Genomic DNA, 27,077 nt, shown 5'->3' with positions numbered 1-27,077 from the left:
TCCTTAAAGTTGTCCTGGGGCGATCTGTGGGTGCTGAGATTTCTGAAGGCCCTTGAAAGCCCCTCTCACTCTCCTCCCTTGCTCTCTGGTCCTTGCACATCCCTCTTATTAGGCCCACATTGTGAGGGAGCTAACCCTACTCTGTTTGTGGGGTACTTGAGTATAATAATGATCTGGAGAAATCAAATTATCCCTCCTAGGCAGTAGTGAGTTTAAGTTGAAAATTGTCTCTACCTCCACCTAGCAAAGCAATCCATTTAGGCTTGGGTGAACTGTAACTTTAAATTCATCCCTGCAGCAAACATTTATTGAGTTCCAGACACTAATCTAGGCACTTGGGATTCTTGGCTATGTAAAACAGACGAAGATCGGCCTGTGTGGAACATATATCCTAGTAGGGGAGGCAGACAATAAGCATAATTAACAGTAAACTATATAGTACTTTAAAATGGGATACATGCTGTAAAAACAAGGAAAGTAAGGGGAGTTGTGTGATGTTTTAAATAGGGTGGTCTGGGTAGTTATGACACTTAAGCCAAGACTTGAAGGAGATGAGTATTGGCTTGGATGAACTTATTCTAGGTAAGATATGAAGTTATGTTTGTGACTCTTTTCATGTTTCCACATACCTGGCCTTGACCATCTGGAAATTCCCAGTGGTCTAGGCGTACTTCTCAAATTAGTCTCAGTGGCTGGCGGAGAACCTGGTAGTCAGGTTGTGCTTTGCAGACCATGAACTACTGATATACTTAATTCCATCTTACCAACCAGGCACAGTTTTATTAGGAGAAAATGTGACTTTTTATACACATGCATTCTAAAGTAAGTTTCATGAGCATATGCACAAAGCAACAACCACCCCACACCCTAAAAGCCAAACTTTGATTTACTATTTTCATCTTTTACTAAAAATATGATTTACTATTTTCAGGTTTTTCTGTTAATATTCCCTCACCGTTATAAATTTTAGCACTTTTAGCACTTGCTAGTAGACATTTAGCACTTTTAGCACTTGCTAGTAGACATTGGGTAGCAGGCCCCACAGGTTTAAGAAAAATTGTGGAAAGAAAACTTAAAACTGTGAAAACCTGCCCTTTGAACTTAGTTTTCCCCCGACGACAGGGGAAACACAACCACTCTGATTTGGTTTTCTCAGTAGAACATCTCAACGCTCTTCAGTGGTGCCGAGCTTAAGAACCACTCTTCTCGAATATCGTCAGGCATGAATTAGAAGTTCTGCAGACTCTTTTACATTTCCTTCTTAGTTTCTCAGGAATCTCAGAGTAGGAATTGCAGCCATTTAACTATATGCATTTTTTTTTTTGGCCAGTCAGGTGGGAGCCAGAGTTTCTATCAAAAGGGGTTGCAGGGATTCCCAGATATTCTGTCTTAAGAAAAGAGCTGGATGGCTGGGGAGAAGAAACCAAAGAAATCCATCCCGAGTTAGATTATTTGGGAGACAGAAATTCCATGATTTGCATTTTAGTATTAGAACAGAAAATGGCAATATCTAATTGTACCCTTTTTCCCGTAGTCCTTGTACACTGCCAGGCACGTGAGAGGTTCCTGATAATCATTGAATTAATGTTTCCACTCATTTCTTGCTCTATCAGAGTGAGATCTGCAGAACCCAGCACATGCTGTTTCTGCCTACCAACCTTAGCTTCATTTTTTCCCCCTTAATTCTATCCCTGCCATCTCTTCCACCTCTGCCCACTTACTTCAGCAAAAATTAAAAACAGGCTGTACTTCTCACTAAGAACTCGTGGTTCTTTCTGACCCCAGAGTACCACTTATTTTCCTTACTAGTGATGAACTCACAGGCTCATAACTTCCAGTGAACCTTCTCCTGAATAGCTTTTCATTCAGGTTAATATCAAGGCTTTATATTCCATATCTCTGTTTTACTTCTGCTACTGACCTGCTGGTTTATCTCATAGATAGGGAGATATGATTAAGTGTTTGCAAATGTGTGTTGTTCCTGAAAAAGCTTTATGAGATTTCGATCTTTGTAAACTAAAAACAGTAACCACCTGGTCTCAATATGCTGTCCAGAGGGGCATATTTATTGTGTGTATAAAAGCATGAAACACTGAGATCTAAATCTGCTTCAGTGGTAAAATGAACTGAGTTATGTGGGTTCAGCATTCTAAGATGCCAGCCTCATATGACAGCAGAGCTGGGAAAGCCCAACTTTGTGGTTTCAAGGCTGTCAGGGAAGGAGAGGAGAGATGTCAGGAAGGGAGCATCTTTTTTATTTTTACAGAGTATCACACAGATAACAAGTGATAGAACAGAACTCAACCTCAGGAACACAACCCTATGGTTTAGAAGAAAATGCCCTAAAAGTTACAGGTAGTCATCAGGGTGATTTTCAGTTTCGTAAACAAGCCATCAAAGTACCAGCAGATTTTTTTTCCATTTTTATGTGCCCTCTTTAGTTGACTACCATGCCTTTCCTTTACAGAGTGTTGTCCGCTGCCTGTGGCATCCAAAGCTGAACCAGATCATGGTGGGGACTGGAAACGGATTGGCTAAAGTCTATTATGACCCCAACAAGAGTCAGAGGTATTTCATAAGTATTGCCTGTTTTAGATGGATGACAGCAACTGGGGGAGGGTTTTCTTTTTCCACCCCCACTTTTATTTATTTCCCTCTTTGATGGGGATCCACCCTTTTAGAAAATGCAGCTGGCACAGAGTAAAGCCTCAAACTCCTAGTATTGTGCTTTAAAGAGGATTTGGATATCTCCCTTGATCCATACAGAATTCAAAGTGAAAGTTTCCTGGGGATTTGCAGTTCTTTAGCTGAAATGTTGAGTGCAAGGGGAGAAAAAGGCCTGCCCACTTTGCATACCACCCTGGACAGTGGCATTAGCAGTGATGCATGTAAGGGATTAACAAAGCAGGGAACTAACCACTTATAGGAAATGGAAACGGCTAGTCCGTTTTGTTCCCTTTCTGTTTGGGCTTTTATCAGGTGCCGGTTTGGATGTTTGGCAGGGTTGTTCTCTGCCAGCAGAGGAGGACAGCACAGCTACTTTCCCCTTCAATCCCGTGTCTGTCCCCAAATGCCAAATTTAAGCATACCAGTGTGCTTCAAGGATCCGAAAACTTCACTAGAGGCTCAGTCAGTCTCTCAGTTATTTCTCTTTTCCTTGGGCACAAAGGTAAACATGTATCACCAACCCCAAAAAAGATGGTTTTGTTTCTCTTTGTTAAGGTATAGTGAGTGATTAGCTCTTTATTTAGAGTCAGCCGTGGCTAGCTAGTACTAAAATTCACATGCTGTATTTACTGGCGTCCCCCGTAAACCTGTTTTGAGCTCCCACGTTCTTTCAGGGGAAGGGAAACCCATCCTCTATTAGTGAATATGTATTGACTATGATTTGGCTCGGAATAGAAGCAGACAGAATTTTCTGGAGTTGGAACCTTTGCCCTGTAAAATAAAGTTATATATTGTGGTCTTTAAGAACAAATAGGATTTTGTTTGTTTTTTAATAAAGAAATTGAAAATGCTAATGTAATTAGGATGAGAGGAGGGAGTGTGTTTTACTTGAGAAAATAATGAACCCCATTTGATAGCACCCTTTAGAAGATTCCTATCTTTGGAATCTTTACTTTAAGAAATTTGCTTATTTGTTTTTGTTTCTCCTGAAACGGATGCTCATTATTGCTAAGGAGAAGTGAAATGTTCTAAGCACACTTTTGGTTAATCCCACACATTCTTGGACTGTAGCCCCTTGGCAACACTGCCAAGCTGACTCAGTTCCAGATCACTTGTACTCTTGTATTTGAATTGTAGACAAATGCCACTTGGGCTGTAGACTACCTAGGTTGCTTTCATCTGAGACATAAACGAAAATTTGAACCCTATGACCTTTAGGGTGAAAAGGTTGATTAATGTTATTAATATCTCTTTAAGATCTTAATTTTAGGTTATTTCTATAGATTTTTTAAACTGGCCTTTTGTTTTCCAGTTACCTTTCTAACCCTTTCACAGAGTAGTAACCACTGACTCAGACTTGCTTTCCCATACATTTAATCTCTTATCACCAAGGGCTCCATCTGTTGCCAGTCCTTAGAAAGTCAAGGACTTGGTGAGGTGGTGTGTACAGAGCATGTTCCTGAAAGTATCTAATGCTTTTGACGTAGACTTTGTTTCTGAGACCAAATAAAGAAAATCGTTTGCTTTTACCCCTCTCAGAGGAGCGAAATTATGTGTGGTTAAAACACAGCGGAAGGCGAAACAAGCGGAGACTCTAACCCAGGACTACATCATCACCCGTAAGTTGTTAGCATGGTTTCTCCATCATGCGTCTGTCTTCTGTTCTAGTGTGCTGTTGATCTCATGTCTTTAGAGACAGAAAAAGCCCTCCGAGTTCAGGCATATGTTACAAAATACCCCTTTCATGTGTTCAGGACTGGGGGTCATATAATAGCTAACCCCTTTAGCTTCTGTGCCCCGTCACGGAGACAGGGTTACTTCATGTAACTTTCAACCCAAAAGGGAAAAGCCTAAATTCTGTGACCATGTGATAGACTGATCCAGAGACCTTTAGATATAAAATGAACTACCTGGGGTATGATCAGAAATCTTACCAGGACAGAGCAGCTTCTCTCGGGTTTGTGACACAGCCTCGTTAATCTGGCAGGTTTTTGTTTCCCAGAATCACAATCTCAGACCTGTCACAGGTTGCGGCTAGGCAGGAGATCTTGGATGCAGTAGCAGTTGTCATTAGCAGATGCCCCTGTGGACTGTATCGGTGGCTCAGTCTAAAGACCAGGGGGCGCTGCACTGCTGGGTTTTCTCCCTGGTGGTTGGTCTCATCTAAGACCATGTCCCTTGGAGCTGATGATCAGTAAAGAGATCCGGTGACATTTTTTGCAAGAGTAGAAGTGTTAAAGTCGGTGTCATAACCAGTCTAACTCATGTGATTACATGCAGCCTACTTCAATTCCTGCATTCGTTTGAAGTGAAAAGCTATTTTTCCCCCTCCTAAAAATACTGTTGAGTCGTGTTGCCCGACAGAGTGACGGGTGGCTGTGTTTCAGCTCCCCTGACTCAAGGTAGGCATATTTTACTAGTGAGTGATATAGCCCTGGCCCAGGCTGGAAGTACGGGTAGAGGATAGGAGGGGTACTGGAAGTGTTTTTTAGGTGTTAACAGACATTTCTTTCATTCATATCATAAATTTCCTTTAAACCCCTATTATTCCTTTAACTCTCCCCCAGTTTTCTCTTTTAAAGGGGTTTTAATTTGCACATAAACATTCAAAGAAATTATTCTGGTACTTTTTTTGGTCAAAAAAAGATATTTGATTCTATCCCCAATAGTCTTCTCCCTCTCCACCAGAATATCACACTGTTTCCCTTTTTAATACATATTTTCTTTTATATTCTGACATTGAGCAACAGCAATTGGACAAATATTACTTTGATTTTTATTCCTTTGTCGACCATATTGAAAAGGATTAAGTCCCCATCAAGTCACCACATCAGGAGATTCAGGCACCTCCTTGCATTCAAGGCAACCTTTATCCCAGTTTCAGTGGGATAAGTGTTCCTCCCTTCTGGTTTCTCAGTGCTGTCAACTCCTCCTGAGAGGTGGTCACATTTCAGAAATGTGTGAAGTGATTCCAGTGTTTATGAGGCATCTGAGGAAACTTCAGGGCTGACAGGCAAGCTGTTGGCATTATTTGCATTTGGGTCCTATAAGAAAAAACAAGAGGCAGTCCCATTAAGTGTTTCTTTTCAGAACCACAGAAATTAAGTTTAACTGCTGCCCATGGTTTGGGAGATGGGGAGCCTCACCAATGTTTCTGTGACGGTATTTGATGGCATTTCCTGAGCGCCATTAGTTGCCAGGAGAGGTGAACAGTGAGCCTGGTCTCAAACGAAATTGGCTAATTGGTTGCAATAAGACTGTCTTTTATTATTAGATGAAGGCTGTCATTATGACTTCCATTTCATCGTCATTTACTCATGCGTTAGCTGTGTTTTTGGATGGAAGGGTTATTATCATAATGAAATTTTTCAAATGTGACTTCTCGTAGCTCATGCCTTGCCTATGTTCCGCGAGCCCCGCCAGCGGAGTACAAGGAAACAGCTGGAGAAGGACAGACTGGATCCCCTGAAGTCTCACAAACCCGAACCTCCTGTAGCAGGCCCAGGTGACTGTGATCTAACTAGTGACTTGCAAAGGGGGTTGCGGGGCAGGGTGGGGTAATAGATACAGAATTTGGAAGATCTTTTGGGCCTAGATGCCTGTCTTCAGAGATTTTAATAAATAGGGGTTTTCAAACGTCTTCTTTTAGCATCGGAAGTTCTTATGTAAAGATCTGATGCAGAAACCCAGTGCATAAACTGATAAAAATGGAGCTGCTGTGCTGAAGTAGAGAGGAAGCCCGGAGCCCTTTCTGCTTGGTCTCCAGCTAGAGCCCTTTAGGTGACCTCGGTTGAACTCTGGGGCTCCTTGGGACCCAGTGTTAAAACCACTGCTCTCAATATTGACTTAATATGCAACACTGGGTACTGTGACCAGAATTTAGGCTGGATTAGGTTTCACACAAGGCAGAAAGTGAACATCATTTAATTCTGTGTTGATAAAATGGAGCTGCCCATTTCCCTAGAAGATGAATAAAAATCCTTAGAGTGCGTTTCTAAGAAAGTAGGTACCAGTAGAAAGCAAGGCAGCATTGGCTATCATATAGCACGTACCTTTGCTAGAATCCCGTTTTCTGTTATCACCTGCATAGTTTCCATTTGTCCTATGTTCACATGCTTAAAGCTTATGACTTGTTCATTCATGTGAACCTGAGTTCTGGACCTGTATCTGTTTGGCCTGACCCTTCAGCATTGAAAATATTTCATATACCAATCTCAGGTTTTTTTCCATTTTCTCTGCCACCATCCTAATCAAAGTTCCTAAATAATATTCTTGCCTGGATTATTGAAAAGCTCTTCTAACTAGGCACCTTCTCAAATCTCTCTCCTCACCACCCTACCTTCGTTCATCTCACACACAGCCTTTATTCCCAATTCCTGTAGCTTTCGTATTGCTACTGCCCTCAAATCTTCATAAGCTTTACACTGTCCAGTTGCATTTCCAGAGATTGAGTTCTCTTCAGTCTGAATCTAACTCACTTTTTTTTTTTTTTTTTTTTTTTGCGGTACGCGGGCCTCTCACTCTTGTGGCCTCTCCCGTTGCGGAGCACAGGCTCCGGACGCGCAGGCTCAGCGGCCATGGCTCACGGGCCCAGCTGCTCCGCAGCACGTGGGATCTTCCCGGACCGGGGCACGAACCCGTGTTCTCTGCATTGGCAGGCGGACTCTCAACCACTCTGCCACCGGGGAAGCCCCTAACGTATTTTCGAGCTTTACACCTCACCTCTCTCCTACTCTGATCTTCTCACATGACTGTTGGTTCATTCCTGCCCCCAAATGCCCAGTGAACTTGCCTCTTTCTGTACTTTTGTATTTAAACCATTCTGCTCATTGAAAATAACCTTCTCTGTCTTCTGAGTTCTCCCACATTGGGTTTATCTCTTCCTACAGACCCCCTCCCCCCACCAGATCAGCCTGAAGAGCTTTCTGCTTCCTCTCCTTCCACTTAGTTACTGGCCATGCGGATTCTTTGGCAGTTATTTCCTGCCTTATAAAATTAATCTTTTAGTGCTACTTGACTTTTCATGTGGTCATGTGGTGTGGTTTTTTGTTTTTCCTTTTTTTTTTAATCTTCCTAAAAAGTCATACATCTTCTGAGTACTGGGAACCAGGCTGGCAGTTGGGGATCCAGTGGGGAACACATTCCTGCCCATGTGGAGCTTCCTGTCTAGAGCAATTACAGTACAGTAAAATAATGTGAATCAGTCTGTTCATCTTGTTTTCTCTCCTACAAGGTACTTGGCAGATGGCAAGCCCTAAGATATGTTTGTTTAAATCTAAAATAGCACCTAATGATCATTGGTTATTTTTATTAGTTGAATTTCATGTGTTCGTGCCTGAGGAATTTTTTAAGGCATACACATGGCGAACTATTTGTATTTCTTCCTACATTGGTGTCATTGTGTAAAGTGAGCAACTAAGGCATTTAAAACTGTTATGGGGAAGTTGAGGTTTGGTGATGCCCTACTTTGGTTTTGATGATCATACATGAAAGCTGAAAGGATGGTACTCAGGTACTCCTGAGATTTGTGTGCTTCAAACCAAAGTCTGGTAGAAGCCTCAGAGTGCTCAAAACCTTGGTTCTGTAGGGAATGACAAAAATCAGGTAAACCTGAATCCCTGACCCTAGTCTGTCATCCATTTAACCGTCCACCTTGGAAGCCAGCAGTGAGGGATTCTCAACCTGGTCAGATAAGCCCAGTGTACAAAAGGTATATGCTCACTCCATTCCGGATTTGGTGTTTTCCCTTTGGAACAGGTCGTGGTGGCCGGGTTGGAACCCACGGGGGCACCCTGTCGTCATACATTGTGAAGAACATTGCTTTGGACAAAACCGATGACAGCAATCCCCGGGAAGCCATTTTGCGGCATGCCAAAGCAGCCGAGGACAACCCGTATTGGGTTTCTCCAGCCTACTCCAAGTAAGGAAGCAGCCTTTTAAAATAGAAAATGTATTATGTTTAATGAATTGGGAAGAAAGTAACAATGGCTGCTTTGAGATTCTAGTTTCTCCATATCTTTTTTATTCCTAAGCATGAAAAATGGCCAGGTACTCATGGTCCTGAAGCCTAGGCATTTGTTTGTATCTGAGGACTCTAAGCGGTAAATGTTTAAACCAGGCCGGTTCCATTAGATCTATAGCCTAGCATAAACCCATTATGTGAAACCCATTCTACCTGTGATAAAAAAAAAAAGAAAGAAAGAAAATCACTGCCTGTCTGCATTATCTTAGTTAGGGAGGGTTAAAAGCAAATGAAAGGAAACAGTTTGTAGAATCTATTATTGAGGATTAACTTTTATTTGTAGAGCTGTGTTTGTAAGTAACACTTAAACATAGGCAGAGTAGAGCCTGCCTGCTCAGATTCCCTCAAATAACTTCGCATGTGTGAACATGTAGTTGTTCTTAAAGCCACTAAACCAGCACATTTATACTAAAGAACAGTAATATTGTAGAATTTTGGGGTTTTAAGTTTTTATTGTAAACTAATGTTAGACTCACAGAAAAATCGTAAAAGCAATGCAGAGTTCATGTATACTCTTCACCCAACTTCCCCTGATGTTAACACCTTCCATGGCCATAGTACAATTAATTGGCAACACCATGAAATTAACATGGGTACAGTACTGTTAACTGAGCTACAGCCCTTATGTGATTTCCCCAGTTTTTCCACTAATATCCTTTCTCTCTTCTACAGTCCTATCTAGGATCCCACGTTGCATTTAGCTGTTACTTTTCCTTTGTCTCCTCCAGTCATAACAGTTTCTCAGTCTTTCTCATCTTTCATGACCTTGATGCTTTCAACGAACACTGGTTTGTTATTTTGTACACTTTCTCTCAGTTTGTGTTTGTCTGATATTTTCTCATGATTGGAATAAAACTATGCATTTTTGACAAAAGTAACACAGGAGTGATGTTATATCCTTCTCAGTGCATCACATCAGGGGCTTCGTGTCCCTCAGTCTGATGGCTGGTGATGATAACTTTGATCACTTGGTTAAGGTGATGTCTGCCAAGTTTCTCCACTGTCAAGTTACTATCATTCCATTTTGAGTTAGTAACTTGCTTGGGAGTAATATTTTAAGACTAGGCAAATCCTGTCTCTCAGACTTTCACTCCCTCGTTTTATCATGCATGGATAGATTTGCCTACAGCAGTTACTACTGTGGTGTTTCCCTAGTGGTGTTTTCTATTTCCCTCTTTTTTTTCTACATTTATTACTTGGACTTCTACCAAAAGGAAGAATTGCTCCTCTCACATTTCTTTATTTTTCAAGTTTTTAAATATAAGTGTGGACTTTAAAATACTTTATTCTATGGGTTAAAATCCAATATTATCATTATTTAGTTTGTCGCTCACATTGTTCCAGTTTTGGCCAATAGAATCTCCTTCAGAATGGCTCCTTTATTCTTTCAACAAGGTGTGTTTTTTTTGGTTTGTTAGTTTGTTTGTTTTTTAGCACGTGCTTATTTTTTGGCACCACAAAATGTTCCAGGCTCATCTTTGTTTTTGTTTTTGTTTTGCCACAGTCCTAGAATCAACCACTTCTCCAAGGAGCCCTGGCTCCTTTTTGTTGGAGAATGATGTTTAGAAACCAAGAGGTTGGTGCTAGGTGTGCTCATTGCTACTAAAATGTCATTGCTTCTAGGTCCTGTCAGCCAGCAAACCTCAGAAATATATGTTTGTATACTAACCTACACATATACACACATTATTATTTCTCTATGTATCTATCTGTATGTATATTTTAAATAGTACAGGTTTAAACTGATGCCCCTGATTTCAATCCTGTACCACAGGGTTCATTTAACCTTTTCCCTTTGCATATTTGTAACTTCTTTCTCCAATAGTGAGAAACCCAGCTCATATTATCTACAGTATATTTACTTATTTGTTCAATTCTAGTCTACACCTAAAATCGTTTTAGAATTGCTAACCGCCACCCGCCCATGAGAAACACTTTTCCTAACTAAATTACAGCATTTGTGTACAGTTCTTCTTGTCTTTTTTATCCTTACAGTGTCTAGTCAAGTTACTTAGCTCTTTTCTTCTCCACTCCCATCAGTGTGGTTATGTTATTCATTTGAAAATGAAGTTAGGCTTATTTTTAGTGTTTATATTCCTTTATATTTTTAGGGTGTGGGTAGGGTATGGTAGGGTATATGAACTGTTACTGTGGTGCTAGGGGTCAGAACTTTAAAAGAGATATACTCAGGGAAGTGTCACTGCCTCTTCGTCCCTGCTCCCCCATTCCAATACCCTTGCTTCTTTCAGTCCTTTTCCCATTCACCCCTATAGGTAACCACTCTGTTTTATCTTCTTTTGCACAAATGTGCAGATCTGTATTTTCTTATATTCCCCTTCTTTCTTACATGAAGGTTAGCATGGTATAAATAGTCTTTTGAGTTTTGTTTGTTTTCACTTAGCAGTATGCCCTGGAAATCACTCCCCTCCAGTTCATAGAGCTCATTCTCATTCTTTTACACAGCTGTATAGTGCTCCGCTGCATGGATGTACCATGGTTTATTCCACCATTCTCCTACATATGGGTATTTAGATTGCACCCAGTATTTTGCAATTACTAACACAGTAAATAAATTTGTGTATGTGTATTTTTGTATTGTTGGAAGCATATTCAGCTTTTCTCTTGATGTTTTTATGTATTGCTAAAGTTTTCTCTTCAATTATGAGAAAGCTGGACTCTGATTACTTTTCAAAACATTTATATGCTAGAAGGAAACCAACTTTATAAACCAGCTCAGCTTACTTGTTATACTGATATTGATCCTCTATCTGCTGATCATTATGAGCTACTTTGCCTAAAAGTAAAACACACTGTCCTAGCTTGGGTTCCTTAAAAGCAGACCCTGAGATAAAGACTCTCACACAGATGATTTAAGCCAAGAAAGTGCACAATATTAAATAAAGTTCCAGGGAGGGTCACTTTGGCTTAGTCCCACAAGGTGATCCTGGAGACCCTGGTCAGAGCACACAGTAACTGGAGTATTTCACTCCAACATCTGTTGGTCCTTGGTGATGGCTAGAGATGGGACCAGGGGAGACATTTCAGGCAGTTCCAGCTATCCTGGGCTTTAGCAACCTGCCGGCAGCCCTCTGACAGAGAGAGGTCGGTGCTGCTGCTGCGAGTGAAAGCACCCTGCAGAAAAATGCTAAAGGGATTTGAGGGCCCCTGGTGGGGAGCACTGCATCCTTTGCTATATGTGTTGTAGCAGAACAGACTTTATTTACTGTGTAACGTCAGTGGTGGATGTTTGCAACATGTATTAATAACCAGACAGTACAGATGGAACATCTCTGAACAAGTAGTTGGATAATATTACAACAGCTAAGAGGGTCATATCAAGGCTGGCCAGCTAAACAGTTTGCATGTAGCCTTCATTTGTATAGAATCTGTGTGTGTATAAGCTAATATATGTCAACACATCCTTGGCACTCAGATACGCTTACGGATTATGCCTCTGACACTTCTGTTTTTAATGGAGTAGTTATTTTCTATTATTACTAGGGATCTTTTTATACTTCAGAAAACTTGTTTATAAGCATACCAAAAATTAGCTGAGGAAAGAAGAGTAAACAGAGCTATGGTTTAAAATTTGCCAAACATAATATGTATCATTTTGATAGCAAACTGCTCCAAATAGACGTGTGTACGTTTGTACACAAAGTAAATCATTGAGGTGTCTCCACAAATATTGAAATAATACTGTTTGCTGATTAATGATTGATATTAGCAATATGTAATTCATAGAAAGGTGTCAGAATTACCACTGAAGAAAATGAGACACTGAGAAGGTAACTTTTAGAACCTACTGGATTGCAAGTTATTGCTAGAACCCAAACCAGGAACCTGGCCTTAGAACTTCCAGGTTATTGTTCTAACTTCTAACAACTAATTATCTTGATAACAAGATTTTCATGTCTGAGATTTTAAGTAATACGTGCACACAGTTTTTAAAAAAGCCAGCAATGTAAAGCATAGACAATGGAAATTTGAAAGCCTCCCTTTCACTTTAACCCCCAGTTCCTTTGTTCTACCACTTCAAGATACCCACTGCCGACAGGTCCTTGTATTTCCTGCCAGAGAGAGTCCATGTATAAATGAGCAGACATGTGTGTAGAAACATTTATGGTTTAAAAACAGGTATATAACATGTTTTACAAGCTGGTCTTTGTTTTTGATTGTTGGTTGGTTTTTTGCTTTATGTATTACTTGGGAGATTGGACTAGACCCGTTCATACATATCTAGCTCATGCTGTATACTTTCTTGATATTTTCCATCGTGTGATATATTATGCTTTTCTAAAACAGTACAGTATTGAAGGGCGTTTGCATTGCTTTCAGTCTGTTGTTATTATAAACAATACTGAAATTAATATCTTTGGACTCCTTGACCACATATGCAAAACTTCAAGAAATAGAATTGCCAAATCAAAAGATATTTGCATTTTAAATTTGTATACATAGTGCCCAGATTTCTTCCAAAGAGACTTTTTAACCAACTTATTCAATGTATCAGAGCTTCCTTCCCCTCATCCTTCTATCTTTGTCAGTCTGATAGGTGAAACCTTGTATTCCATCGTAGTTTACACTTTCATTAAAAATTTTCTAGGCATCTTTTCATATGTTAAAAGCCTCTTTTTCCTGTGAACTTTCTATTTATGTCTTTTGCCCTTTTGTCTATTGGTTGATTGGTTCTCTTACTGATTTTTAAGAGTTCTTTATATTAAGGAGCTTAACCCTTTGTATGTCACGTATTGCAAATATTCCTACTAGTCAGTCATTTTTTAAAAAATAAATGTATTTATTTATTTTTGGCTGCATTGGGTCTTCGTTGCTGAGCACAGGCTTTCTCTAGTTGCAGCGAGCGGGGGCTACTCTTCATTGCAGTGTGCAGGCTTCTCATTGTGGTGGCTTCTCTTGTTGCAGAGCACGGGCTCTAGGTGCACGGGCTTCAGTAGTTGTGGCATGTGGGCTCAGTAGCCATGGCTCACAGGCTCTAGAGTGCAGGCTCAGTAGTTGTGGCGCACGGGCTTAGTTGCTCCGTGGCCTGTCGGATCTTCCCGGACCAGGGCTCGAACCCATGTCCCCTGCACTGGCAGGTGGATTCTTAACCACTGCACCACCAGGGAAGTCCCGTCAGTCATTTTTATTTCTACTGTGTTTATGCCATTTTTCCCCCATGTGAAAAAAATTTATTTTAATGTGGTCAGATTTAGAGGGGTTTGCAGGCATAAAATTATATCATATGCAAATAATTATAAATTCACCTCCTCTTTTCCAATTTTTATACCTGCTATTTCTTTATTTTATCTAATCGTACTGACTGGTACTGCCAGAACAATATTAAATAATAACAGCGATAGTGCACATCCTTTTCTCACTTTGAACTTGAACAGGATTCGGTTAAAACATATGTAATTGCCCTTTCTGTAGAAGAAATAAAAGTCAAATATCGGTAATTTCATATTGTTCAATTTAATGGTGTTTCTTCATAAAGCATGGCAGCTTTTGAAAACACACACATACAAGATGTTAAAGAAGAATTCATCTCTTTTCATTTTATTTATTCATTCAACAAAGATTTATTGAACACCTACAGTGTGTCAGGTACTAAGTTGTGGTTTGTGGAGCTTATATTCTAGTGGACAGAGAGAGACAATAAGTAAATCTATAAGTGTTAGGTGGTAGCAAGTGCAGTGAAGAAAAATAAAATAGGGATAAGGGGACATAGAGTAATCAGGGAGAAAGAGGGGTGCTATTTTTAGATATGGTGATCAGGATAGAACCTCTGCTAAAGTGATCTTTGACTTGAATGAAATGAGGGAATGAGCTGTGCAGATATCCAAGGGAAGAGCATCCTATACGAAGAAAACACTGTACAAAAATGAGAGGCATGTTCATCTGAAATAGATGCTGAATTTTATTGAATTCCTTTGTTGTGTCTCTGTGTATTTCTGCTTTATTTTTGTTTTGTTTTGTTTTTTGGGGGTTTGTTTTGTTTTGTTTTGTTTTTGGCTGCACCTCGTGGCTTGGCTTGCGGGATCTTAGTTCCCTGACCAAGGGACCAAGGATCGAACCCATGTCCCCTGCAGTGGAAGCTCGGAGTCCTAACCACTGGACTGCCAGGGAATTCCCTCTGTATTTCTACTTTGATCAATGAATATGATTATATTACAAAATTCTAGTATTGAATCATCCTCACTTCTTTGGTATGACCCTCACATGCTTATGGTTTGTTCTTTGTCAGGTGTTAGGCTGCCTTCATAAAAATTTTGTATGCTTTCCTTTTCTGTATGTACTCTCAAACTGTTTTGAATACCATTAAATCTACTTTGTAAAAATTTGATAGAATTTACCCATAAAACTGTCGAAGCCTGGTGCTTTTGTGGAGGGGAGGATGAGTAGTAATTCCTTAATTTTTCTCTTTCTTTTCCATCCCCTTATGGTAAGTAGGCTATCTGGATATTCTGACCCTTCTGAGTCTGCTTGGTAATTAATATCTTCTTGGAAAAAAATTCATCCAGATTTTCAGCCTTCTTTAACTAGAATTAATTGAAGCAGAAATTGGTTTTGTTCATTGGTTTCTGTTACCTGATGACATTTTCCTGCATTGTAGGTGGCTTAGTGATATCTACAATTGAATAATATGCTAGTTTAATAGTAGCTCTGCAAAATGGGTAGAACAGGTATTGTCATATCCTTACCTTACATGTGAGGAGACTGAAACTTAGAGACTTGCAATTCACAGTGATTGCAATTAGAATTAGACTTCATTTCTCTTGATCCCTAATTTAATGAGCTTTTCAGAGGACTGTGATCTCTCTTAATATACACCTTTCTACTGCTGCATTTTGCTCCCATCTCTTTCCTTCCACTCAGTTTTGTCACCTTACATTTACTGCATACTAAGTTCATGGCACTGTCTGTGGCATGTGATTTGTTAGCCAGAATTGCAGTGCAGTTTCTCCTGTGTTCACCTGCTACAGTATACTGTTTACTGCCAAGTGGCAGTGTTTGAAGGGAAGCTAATATTCAAAAGGATCTTTTCATAAAGGTCACTGTAATCGAGAATGTGTGTCTGGTTGTTTTTCTTCCCTGCAGTTGACTTGTGTCAGTGATGAAATGAAGATTTACTGTATCTTGCTTTATCACAGGAAAGCACAACTAGGTATTACACAAATCTGCCTGCTTGCACATGACACTCACCTTTATTCTCCAGTGATGAGAACAAAGAGTCTTTTAACACTTTACCTTTATTGTTGAGTATTTAAGTTTCATTCCTGGCACTCACAATGTAACAACCATGAAAGTTTTAAAACACAGCAGGATCACAGAGGACTCTTGTTTAGCTATACATGGGAAGATTCAATTACAGTTTCTTGTCAAAAGATGTTGCTGGAGGGAGGGGAAAGGAGCCGGCTGGGGAGTGGGCAGGGTAAAGATCCAGAATGCTATTAGCTTACACATCAACAGGGATAGTTGTGTGTGGGAACCTGAACCCTGGCCAGTAGCCAGACAGCCTGACAGTTCTGTCAGCCATGGTCACTTTCCTTGCCAGATAAGCTGCCATTATTGCTGGTTCAGTCAATTTAATTTTCAGTGTGCATGTCTTGTCTGATACGGGATACGTGGATATGTGTGTATATGCATTAAAATATCATTCCCATCTATAAAGGATACGTTTAAGTCATGTTGAGTTGCTAGGCAATATTTAAAGAGATCACTCTTTGAGTGAGTAAAGATTTATATATTATTTGTGCCAGGAAGAGACATAAACCCACAGAGAAAAATAGTACTTTTTTTTGTGAGTTATGGTTACATGACTGATATCACTGACCACCGTATTCCTATGTAAGGGCCAGTGTTTCTCAAAGTGATTTTGTGGACTGTTTGTGTCAGAGTTGAGGGTAAGAGTGGGAAAGTTAAAAATTCAGATTTCTAGACTTCACCCCAGGCTCATTTAGACTGAGAGATTGGGGCTGGGAATCTGCATCTTAAGAAGTTCTCCAGGTGATTATTTTGCACACTAAAGTCTGGTAATAATAAAAAAAAAAGTAATTATTTAAAATAAAGTACAAGTGATTAGCCCTTCTGAAAATTCAAATATATGGAATAGATTATTTTGATTATAGAGATTCATACTGAAGATAGTTCATTTACATAGAAGAGTATTTCCCCCAGGGTTTTTAAAAAAACAGCAAGCTGCTATGTTGTATTTAAGATGCAAATTATTTTATCAAATATATGCCACATATAACTTTTGAAAATATGAAGTGAGGAACACCTGATAGCCAAAAGCAAGGTATATGGTAATAATGACACTTTTATATGGTAATGTAAAAACTTTATATATTATTCATTTAATCCTCACAACAGTCCTATGAGGAAAGTGGTATTATTGCTCCAATTTTACGTATGAGGAAATTGAGGCTTATAACTTGACCAAAGCCATACAGATAGCAAGAGGCAGACTTGGGACTTGAACACAGGTGGTCTGGCTTCAAAGTCAAGCTTCTGCTTTTGACTACTACAGTGTACTGCTTCTCATCACAATGCAACTGATAATAGTTATTGGGAAAGTTGAATAATAGTGAAGCCGAAAAGACTATTGTGTGGCATAGTGGAAGAATGCTAGACTAAGAATCGGAAGTCCTGGGGTTTAATTCCTGCTCTGAGACTCACTTACCTTCACTGAGACTATTTCGCCATCTATGAAGTAAGAGAGTAGAGTTACGCTAATGCCCAGCTTTCATATGTGTTTTTGAGTAGAAGTTGTGGCACACCGTTATATGTTTCATAAATGTGAGCTTACAGAGGGCATTTTGACGTTACCTGGGCTGCCTCAGGCCTGTGTGCTCTTCAAAGATCTAATCATTCTAACTTGTTTACCCACTTACTGATAAAGTAGCTAATGGTGATTTTAGAGGGTTCCTTTTGTTTTTCCCTCTTTTTCTTTTTTTTCCCCCCAGTTTCCACAGGTTTCATGTATGTCCCTTTCTCCACCCTCACCCAGTCTTTGAACTCTCACACAAGCATAATGAGTTAGTATGTCCTACTTAATGAGTCTGAGATGTTTTTTAGCTATTTTTAGCTATTTTCCAAAATATTATGTGTTCACTTCCTGAAGAAGATAGAACATTCTTTATCTAGAAATATCTTGTTGCCTCTCATCTTCTTATGCATCCCTAATATTTTTAATGTATAACTGAATCACTTTGCTGTACGCCTGAAACTAACACAACATTGTTAATCAACTATGCTCCAATATAAAATAAAAATTAAAAATAAGTAAATAAATAAACAAATAAAAATTATCTTTGATTAGCTCTTCACCAGAAAGAAGGGACCATTTCAAGTGGAATCTTTTGGTCAAGCCTTTATTTAATCTTAATAATTCTGCAATTGTGACGACTGGGTCAGAGTTCATCTGGGCCGTATTCATTCTAACAGGGTTAACAAGTGTGTCAGATTGTCAAGTCATGGCTATAATTGACTTTGGCTTTGAGGTTTTCCTTCATAATAAACAATGGGCTCTGAGCCAAAAAAGCTTGTGGTTGATAGTCACATACTGATGATTAAGTAAGTATTACAAGTGATTTCCCCTCGTACTCATTCTGTTACCCTGGAGCTCACTTTATGCTTTTTGAATGAATCATATCAGGAGAATATCCATAACTAAAAAGAATTTGACCTGTGGACTTCCCATTGCAGCCAAAGACATTTTGAGACTTCTCTCTGGCCTGAGCATTCAAGGAGTGTAGAAAGCCTAGGTTAGAGCTTAGTCAGAAGAGAAAGGACAGCCTTTGAATCTTTGAAAGGACACTTTGAATCTCTTACACAAACATTGTATCCAAAAAATGCTCTTCGAAAAGATTACAGAGGGAATTTTTATTCATTACTGACTGTTCTATGCAAAATTCCTCTGGATGGAAACGTTGAAGGTGGGACTCCGTTTCTGTTGGGCTTCTGTCACTTTTCTGTAACACACAGTTGCTGGAAAAGACTCCCTTTGTACAAATAACTTTGAGAATTCAGTTTAAAAAATGTTCCAAGGGGGAAATTAATCAGCACAAAGTATCAGCTATTCAGAATGTATAGATTTGAGAAAGACATTTGCTTAAGCTTTTATATGTACTTCATGAAATATTAACTATTAGCAAATGCAGAGTTTACTGAAGCTAAAACAAAAAACCCATCAGCCCTCCTCTGATTAGTTTATTTAATGGTTAGCAGTAAATAACTATGTTGCTATCTAATCTGCTCTCCTTTTCTTGGTAACTCTAGTAAACAAGATGACATATATAGTCAAGTGAAAAATGTTTACTATTTGCCAAGTGAGTTAATCAAACTGGAAAATACAAGTTTCACATCAGCCTTCTGTAAGTTTAAGTTTTCAGTTAACACTTAGAAAAATGGGTAAATGTAGACAGTAAATCAATGAAATAAATAGTCTGGATAAAGCTGATTTCAATAAGGTGGATACTTTAATGGTTCTCAGCGAGGCTTACCTTATCCCCATTAACCTGTTGAGCACACACAGTGCTTTGGCTTAATGGAATGTTCCCCTTACCTTCTTTTTCTTCAGGTCAGTCCCTTTGTAGGCTTTCGTTTTGGGCAACTGAAGTAAGTCTGCCATGAGGTTGTACATTTGAGTTGACAACTTCCTGTCTGTTGAGAAAGGAGGTAATAGAATTACGCAGGAACTGCTTAAATAGGAGGAGACAGGGAATGGCTGGTAATGGAAATGCTTTCTTGAAGCAGTAGAATATATTTTTTGCACATTATTTATTTAGATGTGTATTTCTTGAGTTACTGCCATGTCTTCAGCGCCCATTTGGTTTGGTTTGTTCTACTTTTCCTCATGGAAGCACCCAAAAGAGTCTATGTTAAGATCAGTGTATAAATTCCATTTCTTCAAGCAGCCCAGAAAGAAATACATTTTATGTCGCCAGTGACAAGGTTAGAAGGGGCTTAGAGGGTTTTGTTGTTTATTTGTTGGTTTTCTATTGGTTTTAAAAGTAGGAATTTCTGGACCAGCTTTTAAGTGCTCTCAAAACATTTTATCTTTTTGTATGTGTCATTTTGCTCTTGCTTGACATTGTTGATTTATTTTTATAGTAGTTTTCTATGTCAAGGGCAAATTAGGCCACCCCCAAGGAAGAAATCTCCTGGTTCTGTTCCTAACTCTGCTGGAAGTTGCCTAATCATCTCTGTTCTTCATTGTCTTGAAAAGTGGTGACTAAAGAAGTCTGTTTTAAATGCCCTAAATAATCCTGAACTGATTTTATTTTTTATTTTTTTGGTCTTCCTCATATATGGATTTCCAAAAAATCTCAAAAGAAAAACTGCTGGAAATAAATTTAAAGATAAAAATTGCTGACAAGAAAGAATAGCTACAAATTTTAAAGCTGTAATTCTCTCACTTTGCTTCTATAAAACACTGGCATTCCCTAGACTAGACAGAGATATTCATTGTGCTAAAGTCAGATAATATTTTTTTGAAGAACCTGGTCTTTATTCAGCAGACAACATACAGCTGTTATGGAAGGTGCTGAACTATGCTGTAAGAATGTTGGTTTTGGGGGCAGGATGGATTGGAATGAGGGAAACTTCCTTCCGTGGGCCACGTCTCCCTTCACCTCCCCATGCCATACTCCTGAGAATGAAAGACTGCTCCTTAAAGGGTGGCCCTGTGAGACTGAAACCTCAGGCTTCATTCCGTCACCAAGCCTTTAGTAGCATCATACAGGGCCAGCTTCTCTAGATGTGAAAAATATTTTCCTGCAGTTGGAGGAAGCTCATCATGTGTAAAAGTTTATGTTAAGAAGACAGATTCTTACTCCACAGTCTGGTCTCAGCGCCCTGCTTTCAGAGCCTTTCTTTTCCAAGCAAGGGGAGGGATGGAACTGCCAGCAGACGCTACTCACAGTGTGCTCCACCAGCCAGTGCTGACAAGATAAGCTTAGAAAATTTTATAGCAATTTGATATATTTATCGAATCTAATAAAAATTTTGGATCTGTATTTTGTAGTCTTTTAATTTTTCTAGAAATATTTATCTGCAAGTGGTGGGAAATTAGAAAACAAAGTCTGGCCTTGCACCACAGATGGTTTGAGAAGCAGTGCTTTAGGCATGGCCCCAAGTTGGAGGCTAAGGCCCTTTCCAAGGTGCCCCCTTTTTTGTCCCAGGAAGGGGGTTCATTCTTCCTTATTCCCAAGTTCAGGAGCCTACTCTTGTCTTTTTAATTTTGGTAAAATACACATAACATAAAATTTACCATCTTAACCATTATTAAGTGTACATTTCGGTGGTGTTAAATACATTCACGTTGTTGTGCAATCTCCAGAACTCTTTTCATCTTGCAAAACTGAAATTCTGTACCCACTAAATAACCACTCTTCACTTTAATCTGTTGATTTCGTCTTTTGATGTACAGTTTTTAATTTTGATGCAGTCCAGTTTACCTATTTTTGTTGTTGCCTGTGCTTTTGGTGTCATGTCAAAAAAATCATGGCCAAATCCAATGTCATAAAACTTTCCTCTATGTTTTCTTCTAAGAGTTTTATAGTTTTTTCTCTTAGGTTTGGGTTTTTGATCGATGCTGATTTAATTTTTGTATATAGTGTAAGGTAAGGGTCCAGTTTCATCGCATATGGATATACAATTTCCCCAACATTATTTGTTGAAAGGAGCCTAGTTCTTACACTCAGTTATTATCTACCTGGGCAGCGAAATGAAAGGAAAAGTGGTATGCAAGCATTGCTGGGAAAATTTGGACACTGATTTATGCCTTGATTTTGGCAGTTTGGGGAAGGGGAGCATGGCTGTTGAATGCTAAGTGGAACATGAAAGCTAAGTGTCATGATTTGATGTTGTGTATACATAATATGGCTATTTTGCTGACAACATTTTTATTAGTTCAAAAGTGGAATTTAAAATAAATTCATGTAGTTTCACAAAGGAGACCATTCAACCTTCCAAACAAGTTGCTATCCCTTAAGTTAAAATACCTGGAGAGGAAAAGAAAACTGTCGTGGTCTGGTAATTGAAAGTGACAGTCGAAGTGACCCTGGTATGAACATTTTCTCAGTGAATTTTGCTGAGTTCAGTGCTCAGGGCGAGGGAGGTTACCTCCTTTGAAAACCTAATCTCTTTCTTTTCCTTTTGCCTTGGCTTCTAGGAAATTTAGTGCTAAGTTTTATGCTCAGTTACATACCTTTTTGTTCTTTTGTTCTTGACCGTTGACTCATTTTTTTGTTTTGACTTTCTTTATAAGTTAGTTACAATGAAGTACAAAATGCACCCATTTCAAGTCTTGACAAATGTATACACCTGTGTAATCACCACTTCAATCAAGATTATAGAATGTCTCCGTTCCCCCAAAATGTTCTCCCATGCCTCTTTGCCGTCATTACTCCCTTTCTGTCCCTTGTTAAATAGTTCCATTGATTCTGTGCCCTTCAATGTTAGCCACCAACCTACTAAAAATACTTCTGGAAGTAGGTGGATTATTTTAAAAAGTGACTACATAAATGAAATAGCCTTTTCAAGCTCTAGGTTTTCTTCCCGTGACCTGTCATTCAGTTTCCTTTTTTATATCCAAAAAAAGCAGCACTGCAACTTCTTAAGTACTTAAGTCTCATTGCAGCTAACATTGATGAGCTATGAAGCATTGCCAGGTATCTTTAGAAGATCATGTTATTTTTTATTCCCTTAGAAATTAAGTAGCTAATTCTAAGGACTGTTTTTTTTAAACTTCCAACACATTTTATTACAAAATAGGTAGAAGAACATTATCTCAGAATAAAGGACAGTCATTTAACTTAAACACATTTTAACTCACGGTAAAATTCACAGTATTGCCTTTGGGGTTTTTGTTTTTGCAATTTTTGGAATGTATGGTTACAAACATCCTTATTACACACAGCACCGTGGATGATGCTGAACGGAAGAAACCAGGCACAAAATAGTGAACACTCTAGGCATCATACAGAGACAGGACAAACACAGGTGGGGCTGATCTATGTGGCCAGAAGTCAGGATATGGTTACGCTGGGTCTGGGGTTAGTAACTGGAAGGGAGTATGAGGGGCTTCGGAGGTGCTCGTCATACTCTGTTTCTTCATCTGGGTGTTGGTTTCATGACATGTCCAGTTTGTGAAGATCCAGAAAACAGTACATTTATGAAATGTGCACTTTTCTATTTGTATTATACTTGAATTAATGTTAAAACACACACTTCATCATTGTCTACCCTGGGGCTTTAGTCCTTTGGGACCCACTAATCAGGTTCAACCTCCACATTTGGTAGAGGAGGAAACTAAACCCCTGAGAGGGGAAACACCTGTTCCAGGTGACAGAGCAAGTCAGTGGCCAAACTGGGAATGAATCCCCCACCTGAGGCTTAGCTCAAGGACTACTTACAGCTTCAGGCTTCCAAAGGATTTTTTAAACCAGACAAATTTGTTCCTGTACAGGTTTGTCTATACCCAAGGGCTCGACATCTTTGCCAGAAGACGAAATATGTCATGAGCACCAGTTGCCTTGTTGTAGCATCTTAGAAAGCCAGTGGCCTGCTTTCTAGTAATTCAGCAACTCATGACCTATGAAAATCTGCAGCTGGTTTTGGAAATGTTAGGGCTATGACTTGTTTATAGATGTCATAACAGTGTCTTGAAGTGACAACAAGAAATATAACCAACTGGATTGTGTATGGGGACAGCTTGGGCTCTCTAGGCAGGTAACTGGAGAGACAGGAATTGTGACTGACTTATGCATGAGGAATTCTAGTACATGCTTGCATCAGAACAACATCAGCGTGGAATGTGGATGGTTTATACTTCTTCCCCAGGATAATAAAGGAAGAGCAAGAAGTAATGTAAGGGTTTTTTTATTTTCCTTCCAGTTTTATTGAGATATAATTGACATACAGCACTGTATAAGTTTAAGGTGTACAGCATAATTATTTGACTTACATGGATCATGAAATGATGACCACAATAAGTTTAATTAATGAACATCCATCATCTCATACAGACACAAAATTAAACAGAAAGTTTTTTCCCTTGTGATGAAAACACTTAGGATTTACTCTTAACAACTTTCATATATAGCATAAAGCAGGGTTAATTATATTTATCATGTCGTACATTACCTCCCTAGTACTTATTTGTCTCCTAACTGGTAGTTGTTACCTTTTGACTGCCTTCCTCCAATTCCCCCTCCCTCAATCCCCGCCGCTGATAACCACAAATCTGATCTCTTTTTCTATGAAATTGTTTTTTTGTTTGTTTTGAAATACAGTTGACCTAAAACACTATGTTCCTGGTACGCAACATAGAGATTTGATATTTCTATACATTTCACAGTGAGCATCATGATAAGTCTAGTTACTATCTATCATCATACAAAGATATTACGTAATTATCAACCCTATTCCCCACTCCATACATTTCACACCAGTGTCTCATTTATTTTATAACTGTAAGTTTGTACCTCTTTATCTCCCTCACCTATTTCTCTCCTCCCTATACCTCCCCTCCGGCAACCACCTGTTTAGTAATATAAGGTTTTAACCCTGTTTCACTTGCCAAATAAAAGGAATTATTGACATTATTTTTACCATTCTGCAATTACCTTACTATTATGAATTGAACTCTAAATGATGATGTAAGCTAAAGTATTTCATCTTCAGATATCATGCTTTAATGTTTCCTCATAATGCAGTAGAGCTGCTTTTAAAAGGAAATCAGCAGTAGCATGACTGAAAGGGGCATAAATTATGACCATTTGATATTTTCTTGCAATTATTTTCTGTGTGAACGATGTAAAAAGGAGTGTCACTGAACCAGGTATGTTTACAAAACACAGCAGGTCCTAATGCAAAGATTGCTTGATGTACCGTGTGCCAGTATTACAGCAGTGATAAGCAGTGATATGTCCTAAAATGCTTGTCATTTCCGTGCACTGATCTGGGTGTTTGGTGGAAGGAATGTTCATTTGTTTTGTTTTTTATTTTTGCTGCCAGGCTCAAATTACTATATATGTTATCTATTATTTTAAACTCATTAAATAAGAAAACTGTTGACTCAGATTCTCCTGTTTGTGTGCACCATAATCACGTGTACTTGGACTGCTGTACTTAAGTCTAGGAACAGCCCAGGGAGTTATAAATAAAGACTGTGTAGATTCTTGCTTGGTGACTATAGTTTGGCTCCCCCGAGCAGTACTGGTTAAACTGAGGGTGGTTAATGGATGTATGAGTTTCCACTGACTTTGATAACATTTTCATTTTATTGAAGGAAAGGACAACATACATAGTCTGCCACAGAAGGAAGAACCTTTAAAAGAATCTGAACATAATTAAATTTCCATTATCCTTTTCTTTGCCAGAAGTTTAATGCTTATCTACTAATTGAGATATAATTGATTCCCCAAATGTGCTTCCACTTGTTGAAAGTAGCAAAGTCTAATGCACACTTGCTGAGTAAATTTTTCCTCTCCTCTTTAACTTTCTTTTAGGACTCAGCCCAAAACCATGTTTGCCCAAGTTGAATCTGATGATGAGGAAGCAAAGAATGAGCCGGAATGGAAAAAACGTAAAATTTGAGGAATCTCATGTGAGAGCTGTTTGCATGAGGGGGAGGGATATTGAACAGGTTTGGGTTTTTTTTTTTTAATGAAATAAAAAGACATTTTTATGATCAGGTTTTTGTCCTTTGTATTATTGAACCATTCAAAAGATTGGTAGCTACTCTTCAGTAAAATTGTGCTTACATTTTCTTACCTACAACTATTAAACCGTATTATAAGTAAATAAGAAACCGATTCTTAGCTTATTACCAAGTACTTTAGGTATTTGGAAACTTTATTCAACAGTGATTGGTCTTGTACAGATTGTTATAACCTTGGGGGAGGGGAAGGTACATTGAGATGTACGTCTGTCTTGAGCAATTCTAGGAGCACAATATGGAAATGGACATCAAAACGTTTAATATCTCTGTATAATTTCACACCAGTTGTTTACATGACTAAATAATTAGGCTGAGTTCAAACTAAAAGTATTGCCATACTAGGAAAGAATGTGTATCTGATTATCTTTCAACATCAGAAAGCAGTGATTAGGACTTAGGAAGCAGGCTTTGAAGTCAGACCGATGTGGGTTCAAATCCAGGCTCTGCTCTTTACTGTGTGGGTCACCTTGGGAGAGTTATTAAGCATCTCTCTTCTAGACTCAGGTGATAATAGTGTAACCTTGATAGGTTTGTCAAAAGGATAAGACATCCTTGTAAAGCGTTTAGTATAGCACCTGACACGCAGTAAATATACACTAAATATTTGCTCTTTTAAAATAGAGCTAATGATATTGACTTTGCCTGATTTTTATCAGTATTAATTTTTAAAAGTATAGAAATGCTTTGTAAATGTAAAAGCTGTATAAGTAGAAGACATTAAAAATCATTCTGAATGGTCTTTGTGCTTTTGACTAGAAAACTAAAAAGTTGGCAGTTTGTCCAAAGTAATAATGAGTCAATAGAATAAAATCCTATTTCATTCTCAAGCATGAAAAGGGCCACTTGTGTTGTGAGTAACAGTAAGAAAATCATCTTCGTGCTAAATTTGCCTTTTTCTCCCCTGACTTCACATCGACCTGGGGTAGTTTTTGCGTGTCAAATCATCTCCGCTAGACAGCTCAGGTTTTTTAATACTCTTGCCTTCTGCCCTCCTGCTCTCATCTGTCCCAGTGAATTAAATAGGTATGAAAGTGAATGATGGCCCAAAATGTGTATCAGAAAGCTCCTGGTTCTACAAGCCTCACATACTACACTCCCTGACACCCTTCCCCCGAAATCTTTTTTAACAACCCCTTGAACTCACACAGATTTTTTTGCATCTACAGTTCTGAGGTGGCAGTGGGCATTCTTCATAGATAAATCCTAAAAACCTTCATTCTTGTAAGCTATTTACTGTCCTTTTCTTCTCCCATCCCCATCTTCATCCCATTCCCCTTCCCTTGTCACCTAGTTTAATAGGTAAGAAGAGGAAGAACTAACGTTTGCTGAGTGCCTACTATCTGATGACTACTCTTTTAAGCTCTTTACCTGCATTAGCTCATTTAATCCTCACAAAAAAACCCATGAATAGGTAAAATTGCTAAACCCACTTTATAGACGAGACAGAAGAAGTCCAGGATATCAGATAATCTGTCCGAGATTACATTTATGGAATACAGTATGAAGATACCCAAGACCCCTAGACATCAGTAGTTAAAAAGGTACTGCCCCAAATTTCCTATTCTTGTTGAAATACACTTCATCCAAAATCAATTACAGACTAATATTTTGTTCCAGCTGCTCAGGATTTGTAAATTGATTGCTTCTTGGATAAAATTA

At 38.8% G+C, this 27,077-nt stretch overlaps 1 protein-coding gene across 2 annotated transcripts in view; it reads left to right on the top strand.

Moving 5' to 3' along the window:
- Window positions 1–25,391, top strand: part of WDR70 (WD repeat domain 70) — a 308,716-nt gene extending 283,325 nt beyond the window's left edge. For both annotated transcript variants that reach the window (XM_033421244.2, XM_012531649.3), the window contains 5 exons: window positions 2,468–2,568; window positions 4,207–4,286; window positions 6,056–6,172; window positions 8,425–8,587; window positions 25,207–25,391. In XM_033421244.2, the coding sequence (XP_033277135.1) occupies window positions 2,468–2,568; window positions 4,207–4,286; window positions 6,056–6,172; window positions 8,425–8,587; window positions 25,207–25,294 (549 nt within the window). In that variant the 3' untranslated portion in view covers window positions 25,295–25,391. The remainder of the gene's footprint in view (window positions 1–2,467; window positions 2,569–4,206; window positions 4,287–6,055; window positions 6,173–8,424; window positions 8,588–25,206) is intronic.
- The last annotated feature ends 1,686 nt before the right edge of the window (window positions 25,392–27,077 follow it).

Source organism: Orcinus orca, chromosome 3, assembly GCF_937001465.1.
Source record: "Orcinus orca chromosome 3, mOrcOrc1.1, whole genome shotgun sequence".
NCBI lineage: Eukaryota > Metazoa > Chordata > Mammalia > Artiodactyla > Delphinidae > Orcinus > Orcinus orca.
This window is presented reverse-complemented; position numbering and strand designations above follow the sequence as displayed.